This window comes from Pristis pectinata, chromosome 3 (assembly GCF_009764475.1).
Source record: "Pristis pectinata isolate sPriPec2 chromosome 3, sPriPec2.1.pri, whole genome shotgun sequence".
Lineage (NCBI taxonomy): Eukaryota > Metazoa > Chordata > Chondrichthyes > Rhinopristiformes > Pristidae > Pristis > Pristis pectinata.
Window position 1 is genome coordinate 47604779 of NC_067407.1, and position 23787 is coordinate 47628565.

General features: G+C 39.8%; 1 protein-coding gene across 2 annotated transcripts in view; it reads right to left on the bottom strand.

Moving 5' to 3' along the window:
• Positions 1–23787, bottom strand: part of LOC127568400 (zinc finger protein GLIS3-like) — a 282009-nt gene that overhangs the window by 160236 nt on the left and 97986 nt on the right. The window contains exons 1-3 of one of the 2 annotated variants that reach the window (XM_052012084.1): positions 9655–9762; positions 9260–9446; positions 6797–7886 (exon numbers count right to left, since the gene is read on the bottom strand). In XM_052012084.1, coding sequence (XP_051868044.1) covers positions 6797–7886; positions 9260–9396 — 1227 coding nt within the window. In that variant the 5' untranslated portion in view covers positions 9397–9446; positions 9655–9762. Of the gene's footprint in view, positions 1–6796; positions 7887–9259; positions 9447–9654; positions 9763–23787 lie in introns of those variants that run through there. The other variant, XM_052012083.1, reaches the window with a different exon arrangement.

The following is a 23787-nucleotide window of genomic DNA, read 5'->3' on the forward strand; positions in this document are numbered from 1 at the left end:
CAAACTGCTCCAAGTTCTTGAGTCTAGCAACATTAGGCCTAGCAGCTGCGAGTTTGGCAGCCTGATCTGGAGGGGACATACCATAATACAAACAGCGCTATTTCAAACACTGGGAATTGTTGCTCATTGATGAAGGGATGCTGCAAAGATGGAGATTGTGACCGAGGTCTCCGTAAGGAGCAATATGACACAAGCATAGACTATGAATCCATGGACTTTGGGAAAACCTGTTATGCAGGCAATTGTCCAAACTATTTCACCTGTTCCTGTGGTCTGAAGGAAAAGTAGATAAAGTCACCTTGAACATGAAATTTTGGTGAATTCACTTTTGCAGTAGTGATGTTTCACACATAAAACTATTTCACATCCATGACTCTCAGAAGTGCCTGCATCGTCATAATGACCTTCTTAGAAAAAGGTTGTGTGGTCCTCTTGTACTTCCTTTAGTGGCTGCAGAATTTGCAATATGGGTCCACAGCAATGACCTGATAAACACATGCCATAACTCAGGAGCAACCTCTTTGTGAAGCAGATAGTGAGGATGAAATTTACCATCACCTTCAATGTGCCAGCACAACCTTTGGTCAATTGTGGATCAAGAACTCAAACCTCAACAAATCTCAAGGACTACCAGGCAGCAGTGAGCCCTGCCTTCCTGCATGCTTCTGAAACCTGGGCCACCTGCAGCAGGTACCTCAAGGCAAATCCACTGGAAGGTTAAGGAAATCAATGTCAGTGTCCTGCATTCCCAGTACTAAGTATATTCAAACAACCCTATTGTGCAAGTGAGGTTGTGTGCAAGCCCAGATACACTATTCTGAGCTCTATCATCAGCAAAGATGACCAGGTGGACAGAGGAAAAGATGGTGAAAGTCCCCTTGAAAACTTGCAATAACCCCACTGACTCTTGGGACCCATGACTGCTCAAAGTGGAAAAGGTGCATTTAGGACAATAATCCATCAGTAGCACACAAACACCCTATGCAAATAGTAGAAGGAACATGTCACTTCACAATCTACCCACCCACCCACCCCAGCAGGCAGCTTCTGCCCAATCTGTGAAAGAATCTGCATTCCCCCAATAGCCTCATTGGTCACTTTCGAAATTACAAAACTGGAGTGGTAGCAACTCATTGTTAATCCCAAGGGACTGCCTAAAAAGAAATGTGATGTGGCAGAAATCAGTAGCAGCAGCTTGAGGCTGAAAAGCTGAGAATGACCATGATTATGACTTCCATGAAGTCCAGGCATTCATCTGAGTTTGCATTTGAGGGTTGTAGGAGGCCACAAGTGTCATTCAAGTCAAAAATTCTAATTTGAGTGTGGTCCCTTAAACAGTAGAATTTCAAGGGAAACAACACCAGAAAAAAAATTGGTTTTCTGTGATTAAACAGAAACTATAACTTTTCAGACCAATGAAGTTGAAAAATTGCACAGGGGACAAATGTTGACCTCATTTCAGTGAATTTTAGATACCAGGTCAAACACAAAACCTACCAAAAAGTTGGTAGTCAGATTTCCTGTTGGGCCATAAAACATCCAGAAATGTGCACAATTTGGTCTACTTTAAATCAACTTTCAATTATTCATCACTGTTTCTTTGGAATTTTGCAAAGGAATTTCTAGGCTCTATCTTTTCCAACAATACAAAGCTTGTATTTCTCAGGATTCCTCAGGATATTCCTCAGGATTCCAGGTTGAACAGAAATCCTACCAAAAAATCAATAGTCAAATTTCTGGTTGGGCAGTTAGGCATTGAGGCCCAGAGTTTCTTAAACATAAACCATACATCATTCAAGGCTGCTGTTTAACCCATCATGTCAGTCCTGGCTCTTTCAGAGAGCTATCTAATTAGTTCTATGCCATGAAGCCCTGCAAACTTCTCTTTGAATAGCAATGCACAATACAAAAGCAAGGTGTAAAATTGCCTAGTAGAGCCTTGGACCTACAAAGGAGATGGCTGACATCTTTCCCAATGGCTTTCATGTCCCAGTGATTGTCTTGAGCCTCTGCCCTCCCCCCAAAGTTCCAAGATGCACTTTGGTTTTGAGATTGTATTTTTCCAAGCCTCTGTTAGTTAGTTTGCACTTTAGATAAATGGTTACTCATTAAAAATGTTAAAGGTAATCAAAAAAACTGCTGCTGCTAGAAATCTGAAATGAAACAGAAAATGCTGGAAATACTCAGCAGGTCACGCAGCATCTTTGGAAAGAGAAACAGAAGTCAAGGTTTCAAATTGAAGACCCTTTCTTAGAACTGGGAAGGTGAGAAAGTAAGTTAGTAGTAACTTGCAAGAAGGGTGGGGAGGGACAGTTAGGACAAGAAGAATATTTCCGATAGGTTGAAGCCAGGATTGCCCTGAGGATAAGTTCTAAATGAGGTTATCTGGTAGACGGGTCTCTGGGGCCAATTAGAGAGAGGCAACATAGTTCTTTGTCCATAAAAGCTATGAAATGGGGACAAGAAGACACAAAAGCTTGAAAACATGCACCACCAGGTTCAAGGACAGATTCTATCCTACTGTTATAAGGCTCTTGAACTGATCTCTTGTATGATAAAGATGAACTCCTGACCTCTCAATCTACTTCAATGTGGGCCTTGTACCTTATTTGTCTACCTGCACTGTACTTTCTAGAGACAGTAACTGTAACACTATATTCTGCATTCTGTTATCGCTTTTTGCTTTGTTCTACCTTGATGTACTTACGTTTTAGAATGATCTGTATGGATGGCACGCAAAATAAAGTTTTTTTTTTACTATATCTGAGTACATGTGACAATAACAAACCAAATACTGGTTTTTAAAAAATAAAGACAGGACAGAGAAAGGAAAGTAAAAGTTGTGAAATGGAGTGCTACAGGACATTCCCAGTACATCGGGCAGTGCTAATCCATCTTCATCATCATTAATGCCTTCTGAAAGCAAGTTATCACGTCTGGAACTCCCACATTTCCATTAGTGCTAAAATTGCCTTCATCAAATTCAGCTTCCCTTTTTGTGCCAAATACCTTCTTTCTCTATTGTGTTCAGCAAGTCACTACCATTCTTCTTGTAAATTATACATTAACATTAATGAAAGTTTGAAATCTATAATGTTCATTAACAGTTGGTTTGAAGGTGAGAAAGTAACTTCATTATCAGTTGATTTGAAATAAATGGATTTTCTCCAACGTCAAAATGGTAGACCAATAAATTTGATACAAATGTACTGTTGTTTCCACAATAGAGTGCAAATTCCACATGCCTTTCTGAGCTCAGTTGTAATATTCCCAAGATCTACTGCAGCACTTGAACACAATGTAAAATCCTGTGGGAGTGTTGCAGCATTGCAGGTACCATTTTTCAGATAAGAAATTAAAATGGGATACCATCTTCCCTCTCAGGTGGTATTAAACGATTGTACAACACTTTCCAAATAGCAAGGGAGTTCTTGAGGTGTCCTGCCCAGCAGTTATCCCCCAACAAATATTTGCCAAAATATTACACTTGATCATCCACTTCATTGTCATTTGCAGGAGCTTGCTTTGTGCAAATTGACTGCTTGATATCCTACTCTGGTGACTACAGCTCAAAAGTAATTAATTGGTTGTAAAATAGCTTGGCTCATCCTGAAATTCATTCCTAATTTATATTGTTACATGTTCATGCTCAATGTTGTAACACTATTACTACCCACTGTCATTTAATTGAAGACAATCATTCCCTTTGATAGGAGTGAAGCAGATTTCAGAAACAATCTTTATAACAACAAAAATAAGAGTACAGTGCAAAATAACAGACCTGTTTCACAGACCCTGTGAGACTCTGGAATCTGACCATTATTTTTTAAACTATTTGAACTTGTTATTCCCTCAAGGGAATTATTCAGGTCAAAGCACCATGAAGGTGGGGTGGGTTCCTCCAGATATAAAAGGCCATTTTTCTACAGGTTTACAGGAGATTGTTTAAGCTTCATTTTAAACCCTTTTCACCTCAGCCCTGGCTTCCTGCTGTTGTTTTACAATGTTCCATTTGACTTATAAAAATGACAACTTCTAGAATGCTTGAGTCACAGTTACCCTGATTCTTGCTATAAGGCTGAGGATTTGGTTGTTTCCTAGGCACAGATAATTCAAGTAACAAATTAACTCAAAAATGTCTACGGGGGGGGTGGTGGAGAGGGTAAGTATAAAGAAACAAGAGTCATAGGTTTAGTCCTTAGACATTGCTGAATAAGCTTAACTCAACCAGAGCAATATTACGGCCACTACTACCAGACTAGGCTGATGTCTGTGCAAGGAAGGTTCTCATTAATAATATTACATATTTCTTTGTGGACTGTATATTGCTGTAGGCAAAATTTGAAAGAAGTATCTTGATAAAGTACATTGCTTGCCGACATTTGCAGTCTCGACTTGCATATAAAGAATGGCCACTTTGGCAAGGTAGCAGTAGCTGCCAGGGTCTGCAGAACTGTACCCTAGCAACTAGACTATTGCTTTTAGGAGAGCAGAAAAACAGAGGGAAATTAGAATTGCAAAGTGAAACATATTCTTACAGAGAATAGCATCCGTTGCCATGGCTGTGTTTGTTACCTGGTACAGCACAACTTGAATGTTAACCTGGAATCCAAACTATTTGCTCACAGGAAACTAATGAGACACTGGAGTTAAAAATTCCGATGTCTTTTTAGAAACGGATTTAATCCCTTTATTATTCATTCTGCAACTATTTCCAAAAAAATAATCGAGAGTTAAATCCTCTCCCAGTTCAAGTAGAATTCTCTCATAAAACAGCTGCTTCACATTTAGCCAGCATCTGATATTGGGAACAGGCTCTTGGCCAAAGTAACAATCGGCTCCTTAGAAACTATTAGTTTCTGTATAGATTATCTTTTTCTCCCAGCTTCTGAAAACAGTAAAGTAAGAAATTAGACCGATTTTCCATCATACAACATTAAATTTGCTGCTTTTTCCCTCCTAATTGGCTTGAGGCACTGAAAATGTTTGAAAGGAAACCACATAATTTATCCTATTTCGTGTAATATCCTGTCATGTTTTATAGTTAATCCAAATGTTATTGTAATTTTATTTAATTCTGGTTTCATGTACAATATCATTAAATCAAACTTCCAAGAAAAACACTGATTTAAGCTAACTCTGACTTTAAAACCTTTGAGGTAATTATTGTGGAGCATGATTTTTTTTAATCAACAAATTAAAGAGATGGAATTTCATCAGTGAACTAATCATTCCCTTTGTTTTGATAGTGACTACCCTTTGTGATGAAGAGGCAACATATATCCCAGCTCTCCTAACTGCTCTAACTCTATATTAAATATATCTGGGGAGACATCTAGCTGGCACAGCTATTATACGGCCAGAATATAAATTCTTGCGAACAGTAGACATGGACGTTGCTTTATAAATCACTATAAAGTTATTTCCCTGAAACTTAATGTTCTCCTACTAAAACTATATCTTGCTTGAGACTGAACGGTAATTCCCAGCAAACTATTCTGCCATGACATCAGAGACCAGCTCAATTCTACCAATTTGACATGCACACATACACGCTCATAAACATGCATGCTGTATACACACTGGCAAGCAGTACTAAATAGGAAACAAAAGCAGGAACATTGCAACTCTGCTCCTAGTTTTCTACCCGATTGCTTCTTCTAGATACCCCATCTGAGATCCACTAATGCAAATTAGATCTGAGAATCTCCTGGTATGGTGTGCTACTCAATGTATCAATTTACTTAGTTAACTGGGATGGTACAAGAGTAGTGGTGGTAGAAAGGGTCAAACCCATAACAATTGTGACCAAACTTTCCGAAACATCACATGCCACTCATAAAAACAGTAACAAGGAAACAACCAGACCTTTGACCAACACACAAATTACAGGTAAATCTGAATTATTTGCAGCCGAACTGTTACCAAAATAATATGGGTTATGCCATATTGATCAAAACAGTAGCAGTGTATTAATCCAAAGTCATTTTAGCTCAGAAGTGTCAACAATAGTCACACGTGTTTCAAAGTCAAGAACTTAGAGACAATAAAATGAATACTTAAAACACCATCAAAGAAAACACAAAAACACAACACTGTTACAAAGAAGTTTGGCTGTGTAGAATATGCCATTCAAGTTAATAAACTTTTTTATACAGTAACTTGTGCTTACCCCAGCTTTTAATAAGATTGCAACTATGTCTCTGGGCTAGGCGATATGGGAGTTGGGACTTGACACTCAAGATCATTAATGCCCTCAAGGGAATGCGTCCCACCAGGGGAAAATAGATACTATTCCATCATCTATAGCACATAGGAAAAGGATGCTCAGCAGCCTCCCACTGTGTTCTAATTGATGTCAAGTTATGGAAATTGATCGAAATAGTCCACCAATCAAGTTATGCATATAGTAGTCCTATGTGCTCACAACATCTGCAGACAAGGAACAACACACTAAAGTCAGTAGTTTCCAATATTGTGAGCCATGCTTCTTGATTCATCACCCAAATTTCATCAAAAATTCTAGCACAGCAGTTGGTGTCAGACTTGCAGTACAATTACCAATTCTTCATCCTCCTCAATTACCAAAGTGTTCCCTCAAAACAATGTTTTTTTGAGGGGACAATATCTATTTCTAAATTGCTGAGCTTTCACATTACAAGTTTAAGGGATGTTATAAGGCCTATTCCCATTGACGGCGAGCAATATGAGGAGGTCAGCCTATTACAAAAATAAGTCACTTGTGTACCATTGCATTTTATTAAATTTGTTGCAACAATAACGTAAGTAGACTTACCATGCATTTATTAGGCTTTTCTCCTGAATGAACCCTCATGTGTATCAGGAGCTTGTAACGAGCATTAAAGGGTCTGTATCGCCTCACACACCCAGCCCAGAAACAAGTAAAGTCTTCTCCTTTGCGTTGGTCAATGTGCATTTTCTCGATGTGCCTCACCAGCTCCTCTTGCTGGTCATAGACAGCACTGCAGTCTATCCATCGACAAACCTGCTTCCCAAAGTTCTTGACCAGCTCACCTGCATCTTCAAGTTGAATCTGTCCATTGGGTAGTTGTCTGTGTAAGTGAGGTATGGTCCCATGGGGTTGACCAAAGTGCTGCTGGGAATGGTATGGAGGAGGAGGACCCTGGTGGTGCTGAAACAGTTTTGTGTCATGTGAATATTCATCAATGGGCTCATGCTTGAAAAAGTTAATTTTATTGCAACCATCTGTCACTCCATGTTGAACAACCATGTTGCCTGTGACCAGACCTAGGTCCATGTTTTCCTCCACTTGCTGCAAAGGAACATGGTCACGCTCAGTATCCTCTTGCTCAGCACTGTGTGTTGGGAAGGAGGACAGCGACGAAGCAGGAGAAGCCAAGTTACACTGGCTACCTAATACAGAGCAGGACTGCACACTGCAGTTCTTTCGAGTTCCAACGTGACCACTTCCTCCAGACTGAGAAAGAAGACTGTTGGAAGTGCTCCGCATCCCATTGACGCAAGCAATAAGTGATGTCGGAGAGGTGCGAATGATGGCGGTGATGTCGAGCCCATCAGCTGAAAGTGGTGAAATTGAAACCGATCGTTTCTTCACATTGCCCAGTTGTAGTTTGTTCACTTGACGAGGGCTGGCACTTGACATAAACCCCAGCGAGGAGTTGCTGTCATTGCTGAAGAAATATGATGAATAAGAACCAGAGATGCCGCTGTTCAATGGCTCAGCTTCTGATGACAGACTGCTGGCAACCCCGATTTCAGAATGACTGGAAAGCCCTTCACTCTCAGAAAGGAGTTGTGGCCATTCCTGTTTGATGTGCAGGTTTGGGAGATTTTCATCCAAACGTAGGGTGCTGGGAGACATGGAAGTTTGAGGAGCGAGTGACCTGAAAAACAACCATAAACTTGTTGACTCAGCAGTTTGAAGCAACTAAATACAAATATTTTTGTCAATTGCTCTATTTTTTTGTTGCTTTATATAGTATTTCAAATTCTTTAAATGTGGGAATATTCCCAAAAAATAATGGAAAGACAATGAATGATTCTCAATATGCACCTTTGAAAGATATTCCATACAGGGTCCCTTAACACTCTACAAATCTAACACAAAACATAATGTATTGATTAAACTGTTCTATATCCTAGTAATCACAACAACAAAATAATGCTCCTGAATCCATTTATGAAATAACTATTGTTACCCTGTTTGACTTTCACATCCCTTTGAAGTGAGGTAGTCTTCTACGTTTCAAGATTTCCCCCAAATGACTAAGCTTGTAAATGATCCTTACCAACCAGGCAAACCCCAAATGCAACTTGCAGTTCAAATGCAAAAACTGCAAATGCTGTTAATCTGAAATAAAAAATTTGTATTCTACACTGAGTTAGTGGACCCTGCCTGAACGCTGGGGAAAGGGTCAACTACAATTAGTCTCAGTGCATCTGGGCTTAAAAGTAAAAATCGGGCAGGCTTCTGTCTCTTAGACAGATTCCAATTGTGGGCAAATCCACCAATCTGCCTGCAAAACAAATCAGGACAGGAAACTGATATCAAGCTATTTGTGATTAAACAGCATAAGAACGCTTGCTGTCCAGGCTCATACATGAAGGTTCCTTGAATTTAATGCAAGAATGATCTGTATGGTACTTGCAGATTGTTAATTGCACAACAGGTGGCCCACTGGGGAATAATTTCATTGGAACACTTGAGTAATTATGTAACACTGTTCTTGTGAAATACTTGGCTATTCTTTGATAAAATTTTCTGGGGAAAAAAAATGAAGTTGAAGGAGTTAATCAATACCTCCCCAATACCTGTGGTTGTTTGGACACAAGACTGAGGGAAGCCAATGTCCAGGAAAACATAACACAGGTTTCTCTTTGTTTTTCTAGGAACAGGTGTTGACCATTCTGCTCTCAAACCTGTTCTGCCTTTCTGTTCATTCATGGCTGAATTGTGAACTCATTCCATTTACCTGCCTTTGTTCTAGATCCCTTAGTAAATAACATTTATCAATTAGAGTCTTTCAGGAAAGGAGCAAATAAAACTGAACTGAAAATGTGTTAAATAAGTGAAACAAATTATAGTTTACACTGCTCTATAGGTGAGCAGTTTCTTTCAACCACCAGCATATTGCAAATGCAGAGCAGATCTGAAAGTCAGGAAAGGAATACAAGTTAACGGTTCATATTGGAAGCCTTCATTCGCATGCAGATTTTTTAAACACATACAGAATATATTATGGTAGTAGAAAATAACCTGGTAACAGAGTGGGGCAGAGTCAGTTGGCGACTGCCATGGGATGAAGACGGAAAGGTGCTGATGTGATTTCCTGAATGATTCACTGGCTCCAAACTGGCGGTTGCTATTGGCTCATTCCTCATGACATGGTTCATTTCATCCCTCTTGCTGGATACAGTGTAATATGGGCTGTAACCACCATTTGCTGCAACAGAATGAAAACCTAGTGTGAGTTTGCTTCCTCCACAGAAATCCAAAAGTAAAAACACTGCAGTTCCTGGCCGACATAACTAGGGCTTTCCAAAGGATGGAGTAGAACATACTTGTCCCTCCTGCAGACTAAGTTGGGGAAATCGCTATACATTAATTTCAATCCATTCATTTTGAATCAAAACTTTAAAATATCAACTAACCAATGGCTCAATGGGTCCAATACAGTTTTAAGCTGTATAGATCTGAGCATTCAAGACTTGTCTCCCATGTGTTGTTAGAACAAGGGCAACAGACAGAGTGCTGGTTGGAGATGGCCTCAGCAAGGTAGGTCACAAAGAGCACATGCTCCTTTCTAGTAACTCCTGCAGGAAGGTATAGGTCCGTGTAGGCTGGTGAAGAAAGATTTAGTCCCAGTTGGAACAAACTGCACAGTTGAATAGCTTTCTAACACACATGCTCTTTGAAGCTAATGCATGAGAAGTGGCTTTTGGAAATTGTACAGTCAGTTGGCCAGCACCCATGAGTGAAGTCTAATGTTTGTTAGTGTTGTCAGTGAAGAAGTGACCAGCATAGACACAGTAAAATAATGAACAGTACATTGTAAGGGAATAAACACTTTATTTTGTTCGTTCAGTGCCAATGCCAGCAATGCGGCATTTGTTCTCCATCCCTAAGAGTCAACAACATTGGAGCATTTAGAGTCAGAAGTAAGCCAGACTGGCTCAGGGCAGCAGATTTCTTTCCCCAGAGGTCATCAGCGAAACAGATTCTTTCAACAATCTATGAGTTTTTTTTAATTCCAGACATACTTAATTATTTGAATTTAAATTGCCCCAGATGCCATGATGGAACTCAAACTTACTTCTGATTTAGAAATCTGGCTCCTCATTTAGTAACTTAACTACTACACTACCATACACCAAATATATAGCTGATGTAACTAAGTCATGTAACAATGTACCAAGTCCATATTATTCCATTGATAACTATTTTACAAAACCCATTACTGCTAATTTTATTTACACTCACATCAAGCCACATAAACTCAGTCTTGTGGTTGCTAAGGACGTAAATATAATTGGGGTGGATTTCTGAGCACAGAATTGAATGGGTTTAAGTTACAAACAAAACCACTTTTTATTTTTTTTTACAAACAATACACCACATACAAATTCTAATTTGGCCATACCTCTATGTTCTATACAAAGTCCTGTTCAGCTAACATTCCTCTCTCCAATGTTGCTACACATGTCTCTGTGACTTCAACCATTTTGCTTATAACCATCACCAGCCAGGCACCCTCAAAACTGCCTCCTTGCACTCCCCCCCCCCACCCTGCTCCCTCCTCACCACCTCCACAAATCATCACCAAGTCTTTTGTCCTATCCTTACCTTGAAAACCTGCATGTTACCTCTTTGACCACACTTTTGTTCAATTTGCCTCATTACCCTTCCATTCCTGCCCAAATCTAACTTTGAATTGTGGAAGTATCTAGCAGTGTTTGTTATACCAAGGATGCCAGTACCATAATGTTACTGAGGTGCTAATATTGTAGTGGATTTATAGCGGAGGTTGTGACAATTATTTCTTCAAAGGTTTACTGGTTAAATATTTGGTAGAGAAAAGAGATCTTTGGGTCATACTGATTGAATATCAAATACTTCAAAAACATAATGTGAGGAAATAGGGAATGTTTCCTGTAGAGACCAGTGGCAGAGGATTAATTAGCAGATCTGTAAGGATTGATGAATATTCTGTTTCTGTCAGATTACCTCATGGTGCAAGGAAATACTAATACAGGATTCTGTTACAGAAGATTTGAAACATGGAATAGAGTCCACCACAGGACAGACTGTGGGCTTGGTGAGCCAAACTGCCCTTTCTCATTCCATTCTTTCTTACATAAATAAATGTAAATTTTAATGCTGTCAAGGGTTTTAAAAACTTCACAGATCGTAATGGTAAAAATGTATATTAATAGTCATACACAAATAGAGGGAGCTTTTCAGAGAAAATATTTTGTGTATTTTTTTTAAACAACATTATTTTGAGAAAATTATTCTGACTTGAGATGTACGATTAAGTTTGGCACAATGTATAAAGCAGCCACATTGTAACACGGGAATAGATTTTTCTGTTCATTAATAGCTGGAGCTGCTGACTTCTCAAAACAAAATCAATCTAACTGTAACAGAGCACTGAGTGTACAGGGGCTATGCGCTCCAACAGTTCAGAGGAATTGGCAGGTCACACAGCAATTTCATCATGGCACCACATCATCCTATCAAGGTACAGTGTCTGTCAATGAAAAGAGACCTGTGTCTGCATCTTGACTGGGGGTGTTGGGGATGCAGCCAGCATTCCATTGACTTACCTGAAGAGCTAAGTCTGCCTCAGAAATATAGCTAAAGATACAAAGCAATTAACTCATGCAGCAATTAAGAAATATAAATAGACATACATCAACAACTTAAAAACTTGATTACAGGCTGATACTGTATATCTGCCAACATCAATGCAATAGAAATGACTCCAGTTTGTTCTTCTGCAGAGACTGTTGAGAGTGTTTCAGGATAGCTGATTGTTGAAACTAATAATTCATAAATTATTCATGATTCTATACAGATTTTAAAATATAATTCCTTACCTTGTTTAGTTTTTCCTTCCTTTGTGAGCTTGCAAAAAAATTGAAACTTCCATTACTGAGTAATTACAACTTGATTGGCCTTAAGGTCTTCTCTCTTGACTTTTTCTCGTGCATTGTTACAAACCTTGGACCATTACTGAACTCACCAATTTGAAATATGCCTGAATTTTAAGGATATTGACATGTGCAACACAGTTACAACATCACTAAGGATGTGCTTCTCTCCACTGGCTACAATAATCTTATTTCAAATGTGACATGAGTCATCATGGGAATATCATCAACTCCAGGCTGCATCCTTGCCTGGCTTGCACATTGAGACATGTCCCATTAAAATCACTGCATTAAATTTGTGTAAGTTCCTGCCTTACACACCTCACTAATTAGGATATCAGCAGTTCAAGAAGATCTATGACCAGCTGAATAATAAATGCTAAATACAGAGAATATCTTTTTTCTCGGTCTCACCTTACCTGTCAGTGCATGATGCAAAATTCTCCTTTACAACTTACCATGAATTCAACATACAAATCATGGCATTAAAATAGCTAATCCCTCCTCCTATTCAGCTCCTAAACATTGGATCAGATGGAGTTGGCACACAACACATCAATGCTTTGTGACATCACAATGTCGCTATGCATATGAATTCTTCCACTTCCAAGAAGAATTGCACAATGGACGTCACTTTCAACTCTTACACAAGCATCCTGCTTGTTCTGACTGTACCTTCAATTGCTCCTGGTGGTCTTGGTTTCTTAAACTAAGGAATAAGAGGATACAAATTAATGGAGATTGGAGCATTCTAGAGAACAAGCAGGATGCTTGTGCAAGAGTTAAAAGTGACCCCCATTGGTCAATTCTTCTTGGAAGTGGAAGAATTCAATGAAAGCCTTCTATTAAATCTACTGGACTTACAGTTATGCAGTTTGACCAGGCAACATTTTATTGACAAGCTAATCCAAACAACCAAAGTAAGGCAGAGAATAGAGGGATACAAACCATATGCAGGCAGATGGGATTAGTTTTACTTTGGCATCACGGTCAACACAGATACGGTAAGCTGAAGGGCCTGTTCCTAGCTGTACTTTTCTATGTTTCTAAGGCAGTGTTAATTAATACATCTTTACTCAAAAAGCAATTGAAAATATAACAAACCTACAAAGAAGGTCATGAAAGAAACAGGAATATCATAAGGTACACCAAAGGTTCCTTTCTAAAGGTGAGAATAAAGCACGCCAAAGGAAAATAGTGAATGGAACACTATTCCATTCCTGTCTGGAATGTCCTAACACTAATTGATTCTGCCAAAATTGCTAAAATGTTCCACCCCAGCAAATCATCCTTCAACTTACAAACATAAAGACTGACCAAAAAGAAAATCATGAAAAAAAGGAAACTTTGAGCACTAACTTTTTATGTCTTGAATGCGAGTTTGAATCCAGCCAACACAGATGGCAATGTCTCCATTCTTTCCTAATGACTATTAATGCATATGTATAAAACTTCATCTTCCAGTAATAATAATTCAACAGTACAAAGCTACCCCTCTTAGCTGATGCCAATTGAACAATCTTACTTTGGAAACACAAGAGATATTGTAGAAGAAATCATAAAAACAAATTCCACTCGTACAATTCTTGGTTTAAAATTTAGCAGTGGCATAATGTAATAGGAGACTCAATCATACACCTGCCTCAGGGCTCACGGCTGTTGCAACAAGTGTACTAGTCCCATGCAAAATCATTCCTTGCTTCAGCATTAATGGAATTGTGGCAAAATATTCAATGTGTAAACAGGCGATACAGTGTACACAGACAATCAAGTTATATTTCAGGAACAAATTATCAAATTACACAGCTTGCAACAAAGGCAGCAAAGTACTGCGTAATTCAGGTCTATTTTAGCATCTGTTCTTCAGAAAAGAATAGGTTGTTGCATTTATAAGACCTGTGCTTTTTATACTTAGCATTTCAATATTCTTTTTCTCTCTGCTTCACTTTGGAAATAGTTCAATTTATTTTCCAAGTGGATATTACAAAGTTTTTTTTCCATTCATAATTTGGAACATTGAAAGGATTCATAATACTTTATAGTGCAATAATATTAATATATATATAACTTCAGATTCATTCAGATTTGATTCAGGTTATTCATGTGACCTGTTAATCAGCTGTTCTTGATTAGTCACTACAAACCTAAGTAGAAGACCAAACCAATTTACAAGTTCTGCCACAAACTTAAGTGTGAAATCTTATTACCTTAGTGAATATTCATCCTTTAATTAAAAAGAGAGATCATCTGGTCACCATTGCACTTCTGTTCACTATTGCACTTCTGTTTAAGGGTCCTTGTTGACCCTACATTGACACCAATGAAGTACTCTTGGTTACAATGGCCGTGAAGTACTTTGTGATGACCTGAGGTGTTGAAAGATGCCATGTAAATTCAAGAATTTATTTTACTAATTACTAACTCATACAGGCATAGGCTGTGGCAAGTTAGCTGATCTCAGTCAAGACAGAAACTTGAGAACGGCAATTGCAGTTAATGTCCTCAAAACTGTGCAGAATAAAAATCATTGATATCTTCTGCTGCAAATTTTGCAGGTGTGCATATCAGGGGAGGATAGGCCCAAATTGTGTAATAATGCCCTTCAAAGTCAAAAAGCCTGCCAACAATCAAAGTCAACATTCAGATGTGAAGAATTTCTACTTGGGTGAGGTTTTGGAAGGCAAACAACACCCATGGCACTGCATCCAAACATGAGTCAATCTCTTCAGTGCAGTAAATCGACAGGAAAAAGCATTGTTCTATATTATGAATTCTTGTCCAGGACAGATGGAGAGTGTTCCCCTGAGTGATATGTCATTATGTGATTGATTTTTCATCTGGTTTTGATGCAGAACAAAAAAATATATAATTCTAAAAGCCTAAAAGTGTTTCTCATTAAAAGGGATCTTTGAATTCAAACATTACAAACTTAAATCAACAGCATAACTGACCAGACCCGGAACAGAGTGCGTCAGGATCTGTGTGCAGGGAAATCATTCTTCGAGCACACACACATATTGTATGAAATATTGAAACCAATGAGCTTTCTGTATGCCTAATGGTTTGTACTGCATGAACAATAAAATACAAGATCTACAGAGAATTTATTAATAAAGGAATTCTACATTCATTGTTTTTTTTTCTAAATTGCTCTATTAGAAATCAGCCTTACGTTTTGACTTTCAAAGATTGTCAAGTTTAACAGTGAAATATATTTAGCTCAAAGAAACTCATTTCTTTTGGGTTGATCTATTTGTTTTTAACCTTCTAACTGAAAGGCTCAGTCTATGTGATTCATTGTAATAAATCATAAACTGCTTAATCCTGACTATTGTTTCATTATTTTGTAAAGAAGTATACACCTTCTTTACAAGTACCTAACTATATATTAATTGAACTGTTGCATTTCCATGAACAAAAGGTAAAAAATATTCTTTAACTACTGGTCTACAATATTAATTTTGTTTGTATTCTTTCAATTTTCTCTTCTTCATAATGGCTCTCTCAAATTTTTATCTCTACCTCTCTCTGAATATTTTCTTTTTTATTCTCATTCCCTGCAATATAAGAAAATTAATCTTTGAAACTATCCAAACAGGCTCTTGATGATCTAATTAAAGTAGTGCTTATCTTGCAAAGTTTTTAGCAAATTTTGTAATTGTCTACAAACACTACTTTACCTTATTTCTAGATATTTTGAGATGGATAGAAGTTGACTTCAGAAGAACATGGGCCAGTAGAATAGTAGATGAATTTTAATTCAGAAGAGCCACATATTTTGGCAGAAAGAATGAACAGAGACAATATATACTAAATGGTACAGTTCTGAGTGCAGGAACAGATACCTGTATTTACATAATCCTTTAAAAGCAGCAGGGCAAGTTGAGAAAACGAGTGGTGATAATATATGGGTTCCTGGACTTCATATACAGAGCCAATAAGAATATAAAAGTAAGGAAATAATGGTAAAGCTTTATAAAACAGGGGTTTTGACAAAACTCGACTATTACGTCCAATTTTGGTCATTACATTTTTGAAGATTGCAAGGAACACAAAAAGATTTACTAAAATGGTTCAGACATGTGGGGTTTTAGTTACCAGAATACAGTAGAGAACCTATAATTGTCCTCCTTGGAGCAGAAAAAGTTAAGTGGAGATTTGACCAAAGTATGCAAATACAATAGGTTGAGGAAGGATAAATAGAGTGGTCAGGGTCCAGAAGAAGCAGATTTAAAATGATCGACCAAAGATCCAGTGGCGATATGAAGAAAGACCTGTTTTCTGGTGAGCAGATATCTAAAAATATGGTGGATGCAGATTCATCTGTGGCTTTCAGAATGGAATGGGATGAATATTTGAAAGTAAATTATTTGCAGAGCTCCGACAAAAGAATAAAGGAATAGGATTGACTGGATTAGTATGTACAGAATTGGCACAGATTTGATGGGACGAATTGCCCCCTCCTGAACATGCCTCAAAAGCAGCAGCAAATAGAACAGAACACTGCAGCACAGGAACAGTCCCTTCGGCCCACGATGTCTGCACTTAACATGATGCCAAATTAAACTATACCTCCTCTGCCTGCACATGATCCATATCCCTCCATTCCCTGCATCTCAATGTGTCTACATAACAACCTCTTCAAAGCCACCATCATACCTGCTTCCACCACTACCCTGGCAACCCATTCCAGGTACCTACCACTCTGTGTGTGAAAAAAACTTACCCTGCACATCTCCTTTAAACTTTCCTCCTCTCACCTTAAATGCATGTCCTCAAGTATTTGACATTTCTACCCCTGGGAAAAAGATTCTGTCTCCCTGATTTATGTCTCTCATAATTTTATAAAAATCTATCAGATCTCCCCTCAACCTCCAGCACTTCAGAGAAAACAACCCAAGTTTGTCCAATCTCTCCTTATAGCTCATACCCTTGAATAAGGCTGCTGATTTTATTATGATGTTCATTTCTGATTAATTCTTTTAATCATATGGTGGACATTATCATATGCTTCTGATAATCATTTTTAACAATAAAAGCACTCATGGCACTCATAATTCCAAGGAGGACCAAATTTACCATTATATTAATATCTAACCCATATGAACTCACTCTCCAATTTAGTGTTTGTTTTGGCAACTCAGCAGATTGCTCTCAGCTTGCTAATGTACCTTAGGTACCGAGAGTTTTACTAATACATCATACTAGAAGAACATTGGCTAGTAAGGAGAAAAACTCCTGGCAAAGATTATCCAATAATTTTTGCTTTCAGGAAAACTATACATTGAGGAAACCTGACTACTGTAGTGATACTCTGGCAACTGAATTTAATTAAGCAGCTATTTAATGCCCTTTTGGAAGTACTTGCACTCTCTGCTTCAACAACAGTTGGAGACAAATCACATTCTGATTACCTTAAATGCGAAGTTCTAACTCCTTTAAATCCTATTATGATTCTCATCAGCTTGAGCCGTCTAATTACCACTTCATCAATAATGTAAGAAACACATTATTTATTTTGTCAAATCCGATCATAATCTCAAAGGTCTTGAAAGACCATCACCAGCCAACCTTCTCAACTCCAGTTTCATCGCAAATCAATCTCAGCTTTAGCATTTGTTTCAATAGGGTGTCTAAAAGTGCATACAATAATCCAAATGTGACAAAACTGAAATCTTGAACAAGTTGAATATCACACTTTTTTTAAAATTTGCTATGCTTCTTGATTCCACTTGCTGTTTCAGTAAGGAGTCCTCTCCCCCTTCTAATGACCCGTTCTGCCACCTCCAGCCCTCTTTTTCTGCCGGGACTCCCTCACCAGGCCCGTTACCTTCCCTGGACCTATTCACAGCCAACTGTCAGTGCGACATCAGCCATCTTGACTTTTCTGCTCCCCACACCTACCCCAACCTTATCCCTTCCGAACACTCTGCTCTCCACTCCCTCCGCACCAAGCCTGACATTGTCATCAAACCAGCTGACAAAAGTGGTACCATGGTAGTCTGGCGTACTGACCTCTACCTTGCAGAGGCCAGATGCCAACTCTCAGACACTTCCTCCTACCTACTGCTGAACCATGACCCCACCAAGGACCACCAGGACAATATCTCCCGCACTATCACTGACCTCATCACCTCGGGAGATCTCCCCCCTCCCCAACCTCCAACAGCTACCAACATGATAGTCCCGCAACCTAGGACTGCCCGTTCCCACCTCCTCCCCAAAATCCACAAGGAGGACTGTCCCGGCAGACCTATTGTCTCCGCATGCTCTTGCCCCATGGAGCTCGTATCCTTGTACCTGGACACTATCCTGTCCCCCCCAGTCCAATCCCTTTCCATCTACGTCCCTGACACATTACATGCTCTCCAACTCTTCCATAGCTTTAAGTTCTCTGGCATACACAACCTCATCTTCACCATGGACGTCCAGTTTCTATATACCTCCATTCCCCATCATGATGGCATCACTGCCCTCCACTTCTTTCTTGACCAGAGACAGATCCAGTTCCTTTCCACTAACACTCTCCTCCACCTGGCTGAACTTGTCCTCACCCTAAACAACTTCACTTTCGATTCCTCTCCCTTTCTACATACCAAGGGCATAGCTATGGGCACACGAATGGGCCCCAGTTATGCCTGCCTCTTCGTTGGCTATGTTGAACAGTCTCCATTCCAAGCCTACTCCGACCCCATTCCTCAACTCTTTCTCTGCTATATTGACGACTGCATTGGTGCCACCTCTTGTACCTCTGCAGAACTTGACAGTTTCATAAATTTCACCACAAATTGTCACCCTGCTCTCCAATTCACTTGGACTATCTCTGCACCTCTCTCTCCTTCAATTTTTCCATCTCCATCTCAGGAGATTCCTTATCCACCAACATCTTCTACAAACCCACTGATGCCCACAGCTTCCTCAGTTACAGCTGCTCCCACCCTGTCTCTTGCAAGGATGCTATCCCTTTTTCTCAATTTCTCCGCCTCCGCCCCCAAGATGAGGCTTTCCACTCCAGGACATCCAAGATGTCCAACTTCTTTTCTAACCGTGGCCGAGAGAGCTCGCACCTGTCTCTCTGGCATTTCCCGCACCTCCACTCTCACCCCCACCCTTCCCAGACCCAACAGGGATAGGGTCCCCCTTGTCCTCACATTTAATCCCACCAGCCTATGTATCCAACACATCATTCTCTGCCACTTCCACCATTTCCAATGGGACCCCACTACCAAGCACATCTTCCCCTCCCCATCCCTTTCTGCCTTTCACAGGGACCACTCTCTCTGCAACTCCCTAGTTCACTCCTCCTCCCACCCCACCCATTCCGCTCCCACCCCAGGAACTTTCCACTGCCCCCGCCACAGGTGCAACATCTGCCCCTGCACCACCTCCATCCAGGGAGCCAAACAGTCCTTTCGGGTGAGACAGAGATTCACCTGCACCTCCCTTAATATCATCTACTGCATTTGGTGCTCCAAGTGTGGCCTCCTCTACACTGGTGAGACCAAACACAAACTAGGTGACCATTTCGCAGAACACCTGCGCTCTGTCTGTAACCGTGATCCACATCTCCGCATTGCCAGTCACTTCAACTCCCCCTCCCACACTATCACTGATATGTCAATCCTTGGCCTCCTCCACTGCCAGGAGAATTCCAAGAACAAACTGGAGGAACTTAATTTTCCATCTTGAAACCTTGTAGCCTAACGGCATGAATATTGAATTCTCTCACTTTAGGTAATCCCCACCCCCCACCATGCTTCTTCTCTTCTTCCCTTTCCTATCCTCTTTTTTCTACCCCTTTCTTATCCTTTCTCTCCTTACCTTTGACTCATCCCCCAGTGGATCTGCTCTCCCCTCCTCCCTCGCACTTGCCTATCACTATCTCTTACCTGCATCTACCTATCACCACCTGGTGCCCACCCTGCTTCCCCTCTTTCGTCCACCTATCACTGCTCTGCTTTTCCCTCCTATATATTGGGCTTCCCCTTTTCCTATCTTCGGTCCTGAAGAAGGGTCCTGACCGGAAATGTTGACCACCTGCTTTTCTCCACAGATGCTGCCTGGCCTGCTGAGTTCCTCCAGCATCATCGTGTTTTTCCATCTAGATTCCAGCATCTGCAGTCCTTTGTTTCTTTGTTGTTTTTATTGCCTCACTAATTTCCTCTCCACCTCTGAAGAGGTGGGTACCTGCACAAGGTTTCCTGCCTCTTAACTTGCTCTCTTATCACTTAGAGCATTTCATTTCCCCATTTTTATTTCCATTTATTGCACATTTCCCTATGTGTGTCAACTACCCATTTTGCTGATTCCTTCAAATCATGCTGCAGCCCTTCACAGTCCTTGTCACAGTTCACAATGGCGCAAGATCATTTATATGCTTAATTAATAAGAGGCCCCAATGTTGATCTTTGTGGAACACCATCCAAATACTATTTCAATCTAAGAAGCTTACCTTTCCTCACTAGGAATTGCTTTTTATCCTTGCCAACCTCCCAATCTCTCGCACCAACTTCCGCCCCCATCTGTAACGACCATCACTGTGGTAGTGGTGCAAATATTATCTTTGCCTTACGTTTCTTCTGCTCCCTACTGCTATGTTCTCAGATCTCCATGTGAAAGATGGCAGAAAGCCCTCGGAAGCCATGGTAAAGACCCAGATTTGCCTCATTGATTGGAGAGAGCCTCTTCTCCCTACAATCATCTCCAGTGGTTTCCTACCACTTCCACTTCTGCCGAAGCCTCCAGCTGGCTGTCGCTGCAGATCTTTGGCCCTTGCTAAGTATTACTGCAGCATAGGAGTCTTCCCCTTCAGACTGAGGACCTTTTTAATACCTGAATTCACATCAGCAACTTGGTATGTGTACGTGATGTTCATTGGAGAATGGTTGGGCTATCAAAGATTGAGGGGGATGTGCAAAAGTTAAGCCTCCACCTGAACTCTAACCTGGAGAGGAATATTTCATCTTGTATGACTATCATGGGGGGATATCACTCTGAAGCTCAATCTTGTCCTCACTTGACATGAGCCAAACTCACCAGGAGTGGTAATAGAACGGTACGGTAGCGTAGCAGTTAGTGCGACGCTATTACAGCACCAGCGGTCAGGGTTCGATTCATGTAGCTGTCTGTAAGGAGTGTGTACATTCTCCCGTGTCTGCGTGGGTTTCCTCCGGGTGCTCCGGTTTCCTCCTACATTGCAAAGACGTAGGTTAATTTGGATTTAAAATGGGTGGCGCGGACTTGTTGGGCCGAAAGGGCCTGTTACCACGCCGTAAATAAAATTTTTTAAAAAAGTGACCTGGGGCAAGGAATCCAATTGATTTCTCACCCAGCAATCTGTAGCCAAGAAACGGTGAGGCCAATTGCAATTCATTTAATGCTTCCCTGCCTGAGAACAGTTTATTCAATGCAGATTGAATACTCAGCCTATATTTGGCTCAATTTCTGCATTACAAAACAAATTTTAATTCAGGGGAATTCTCCGTAACTTTTTGAGCATTTCCATGTTGGTTTATAAATGTCACTCGGATCATTTCAGTCAGATGAGAATCTATGCAGCCAAATATACAACAAGATTTTCAGATTTAAGCGATTAAATAGATTTAAAGGGAATATCCTCAAGGCCATCATTTTTTCATCTGAAACAGCAAATATGACTGGACAGTCATCAAATAAAAAGCAACACATTTTGTCTCTCCTTGTGCGAGGCCAGCAGATCATGGCAGGAAATTCTCATTTCAGATGATTTCAACAAAAGATCCCCAATCTAATGAATTATGTGCTCACATGCTTGGCACTTTCAGGTCAAATGTCCAATTCCTCAGCTTCCTAAATGCACACTCATCCTCTTCCTTATGTCCTCACAGTATTATGTCTTTTGATCTGTTCTTACTTTAGCTAATTTTTCCTCCTTCAGTATAATCTTCACGTTCCTTAAATTCCCTGGTAATGTCAAGGGTTGTCACTAAAGTAACGTGGGGAAATGCAGCAGTCAATTGCCTGGAGCATTTGTCCCCGAAATAGCAATGAGAAAAATAACAAACAAAATTGTTTTTTTAGTCTCAATGCACACAAAATGCTGAAGGAACTCAGCAGTCTTGTCAGACAACAGATAAATATTGGGCAAGACCTCTGAATACGAGTACAATACCTCTGAATATAATATAATTGAGCAAGATTTCTAATATGCCTGTTCCTCTCAGAGCTCTGCTATGATATACTTTACATTCATCTGAGAAAATTGACATCTTTATTTAACTTCTCATTGAGAAGAGGACACCTATGACAAAGCAGCACTCTCTCAGAGCAGGACATGCCCCCATGGCCTTTCCAACTCAGCAAGAGCACGACCATTGATTCAAGGCTGATACATAACTTCGTGACCTAATATGATGACTATAAATTGCATTCAGGATTAAGGTGAAAAGCCTTTCTCAACTTACCCTTAAATATTAGCTGCTTGGGCATTATACCAAAGCTCTGTCAACACCCATAGAACCAGCACTCCTGACAAGTGGGGAAGGTAAAAAATTGGAGGCAAAAACAAAATTCCACAATATAAAACTGAGTAGCTAATCCACTTATCCTGAAGGTTAATTGGATTGTTCTATACAAATGCACCCCAACAATATAATATTGGAACACTGCCTGAGATCCTATCCAGAAAGGAAAATAAAAGCTCATTTTATATTACTAATCAAATACAGACATTAAAGCGAAAATTACAACCACAGGTGTCTTTGAAAGCAAGTTGAAATAACAAAAGAAATTGTCACACTGAAGAGATGGCATACTCACATGTAAGATGGTGACCATTAACACAGCACCTGCTTCAAGCTTACAATTAATGCTGGCCAATCCAAGCTTTTTAATTTGGTAAACATCACCTTTAGACTGTGTTCCAGACAGTGCTTACGCCTGGCACAGCAGCTAGCTGAGACGTGAAACAGATTTTCCATTAGCAGTAGTTAACAATTAAACAATCCAAACTCTTAAATTGCATGAAGTAATGAGACTAGTGAAGCTGGGATTAACAAAGGAACCACAGAATAGACTCTCACAAAACAGAAAGTATAATGTGACAGATTGAAATGGAATAGTATTCACTTTGCCATACCAATTATTAGTTGATATTATAAAAACAAATTTGGCTTTAAGATACTGAAAATATTAATCTGGTTCAAAGTATTTTCTGGGCTGTGGAAACTGCTCCAAAAGAGAAATGTTTCATGGGCAGTCAAGAGGCCGTATATAATAAGCTAATGTTCTTCTGAGTGACACTGAAGACTGAAGTTTCATTAGGACACAGGAACAGAGATCAAATTGTCCAGAAGCATAGTGCAAGAAGATATTACTGGGTAACATCAGGGCAGATAGCACAGCCAACATTAAAACAACATTGTACAATAATAATTGAGAAGGTTGTGGTGGCTGAGGCATTTGTACTGCATGGCTGAAAAGATCATGGGAATGGGATGTACACTAAAAGGGACCTATGGCACTGCACACCAGCAGAAGATTGACCAGAAGCAGACAGGAGCTGAAAGAGGACAAAACGAGATGGCAGAGATTGTGAAGCTATGATCAATCTGGTTGTGATGACAATCAACTCAAATGAAGAGAAACAGAACA